Source organism: Pterocles gutturalis, unplaced genomic scaffold (assembly GCF_000699245.1).
Source record: "Pterocles gutturalis isolate BGI_N339 unplaced genomic scaffold, ASM69924v1 scaffold16965, whole genome shotgun sequence".
NCBI lineage: Eukaryota > Metazoa > Chordata > Aves > Pterocliformes > Pteroclidae > Pterocles > Pterocles gutturalis.
Genome location: NW_010138585.1, coordinates 6,041 through 6,914, shown reverse-complemented (window position 1 = coordinate 6,914; position 874 = coordinate 6,041). Strand labels below are relative to the sequence as shown.

At 38.6% G+C, this 874-nt stretch overlaps 1 protein-coding gene across 1 annotated transcript in view; it reads right to left on the bottom strand.

Moving 5' to 3' along the window:
• Window positions 1–253: 253 nt before the first annotated feature.
• Window positions 254–874, bottom strand: part of AP1M1 (adaptor-related protein complex 1, mu 1 subunit) — a gene marked incomplete at its 5' end in the record, with an annotated part of 6,138 nt that continues 5,517 nt past the window's right edge. The window contains one exon of the mRNA XM_010083052.1: window positions 254–713. Within this exon, the coding sequence (XP_010081354.1) occupies window positions 691–713 (23 nt within the window). The remainder of the gene's footprint in view (window positions 714–874) is intronic.

Here is an 874-nt window from a genome sequence, read left to right as displayed (position 1 = left end):
GATGATCCCATAGACATTTACTTCTGTGATCTCTTCTTCTCAGTTAACTTAGTCCTTAAAAAACCCCATATATTTGTTACCAAACCCTTCACTTGAAGTTGTTCTGACTAACTGAAACCATGCAAAAAGAACAAATAGTATTTTTGGACTTCAGATAGTTTTAACTCGTATTCCGTAGATTTTTATAAGTTAACAGAGCTTTGAATGAGTTAAGGCACCCACATGCCCGGAAAAAAAAATAAATAGCTTGGGCTAAATACAACTAAGTGTTCAGCAGTCATTTAATTGCACAATCGTCTCCCTAATTTGTAGCGTAACGCTGCCAATGACACTAGAGATCCTAAAACACGAATACTAGAAACTTGGTGAATGTAACGGACAAGGCATTGTCAAGGTTCGTTCTGGATTCCTGGCTCCTCAGGGTAACTGTGACTCCTAACGTAATTAGCGTTTAGCAGCAAAGATCAGCACGTTCTACGAATGAAATAAATATTCACACAATCAATACTAATGGTTCAAATGCTCAAACACACTATTGAAAACAGTAATTTTCCAATCTTTCTCCTGCCAATCCAAGATTGCAGAAAGAAGACCCTTGGCAACAACATTCACAGCTCTCAGTACCACAGAAGCTTCTGCAAACAAATCCTAGGCCTGAAGTTTTGTCGTCTGTGGTGCTTGCGAGGCGTTTTACTGTGTTCGAAGCTGGTAGTCTGTAAAAAGGAAAAAAAAACCCAAACCCCCAGTTTTAGTAAATTGTCTCACTAAAGGTAGTGAAGCAGATTAGCAAATTGGGATCAAGCAATATAAAATAAAACCAGATCTTTGTGTACAACGGCCATGAAAATGGGGTCTAAAGCAACTGAGGGAATTG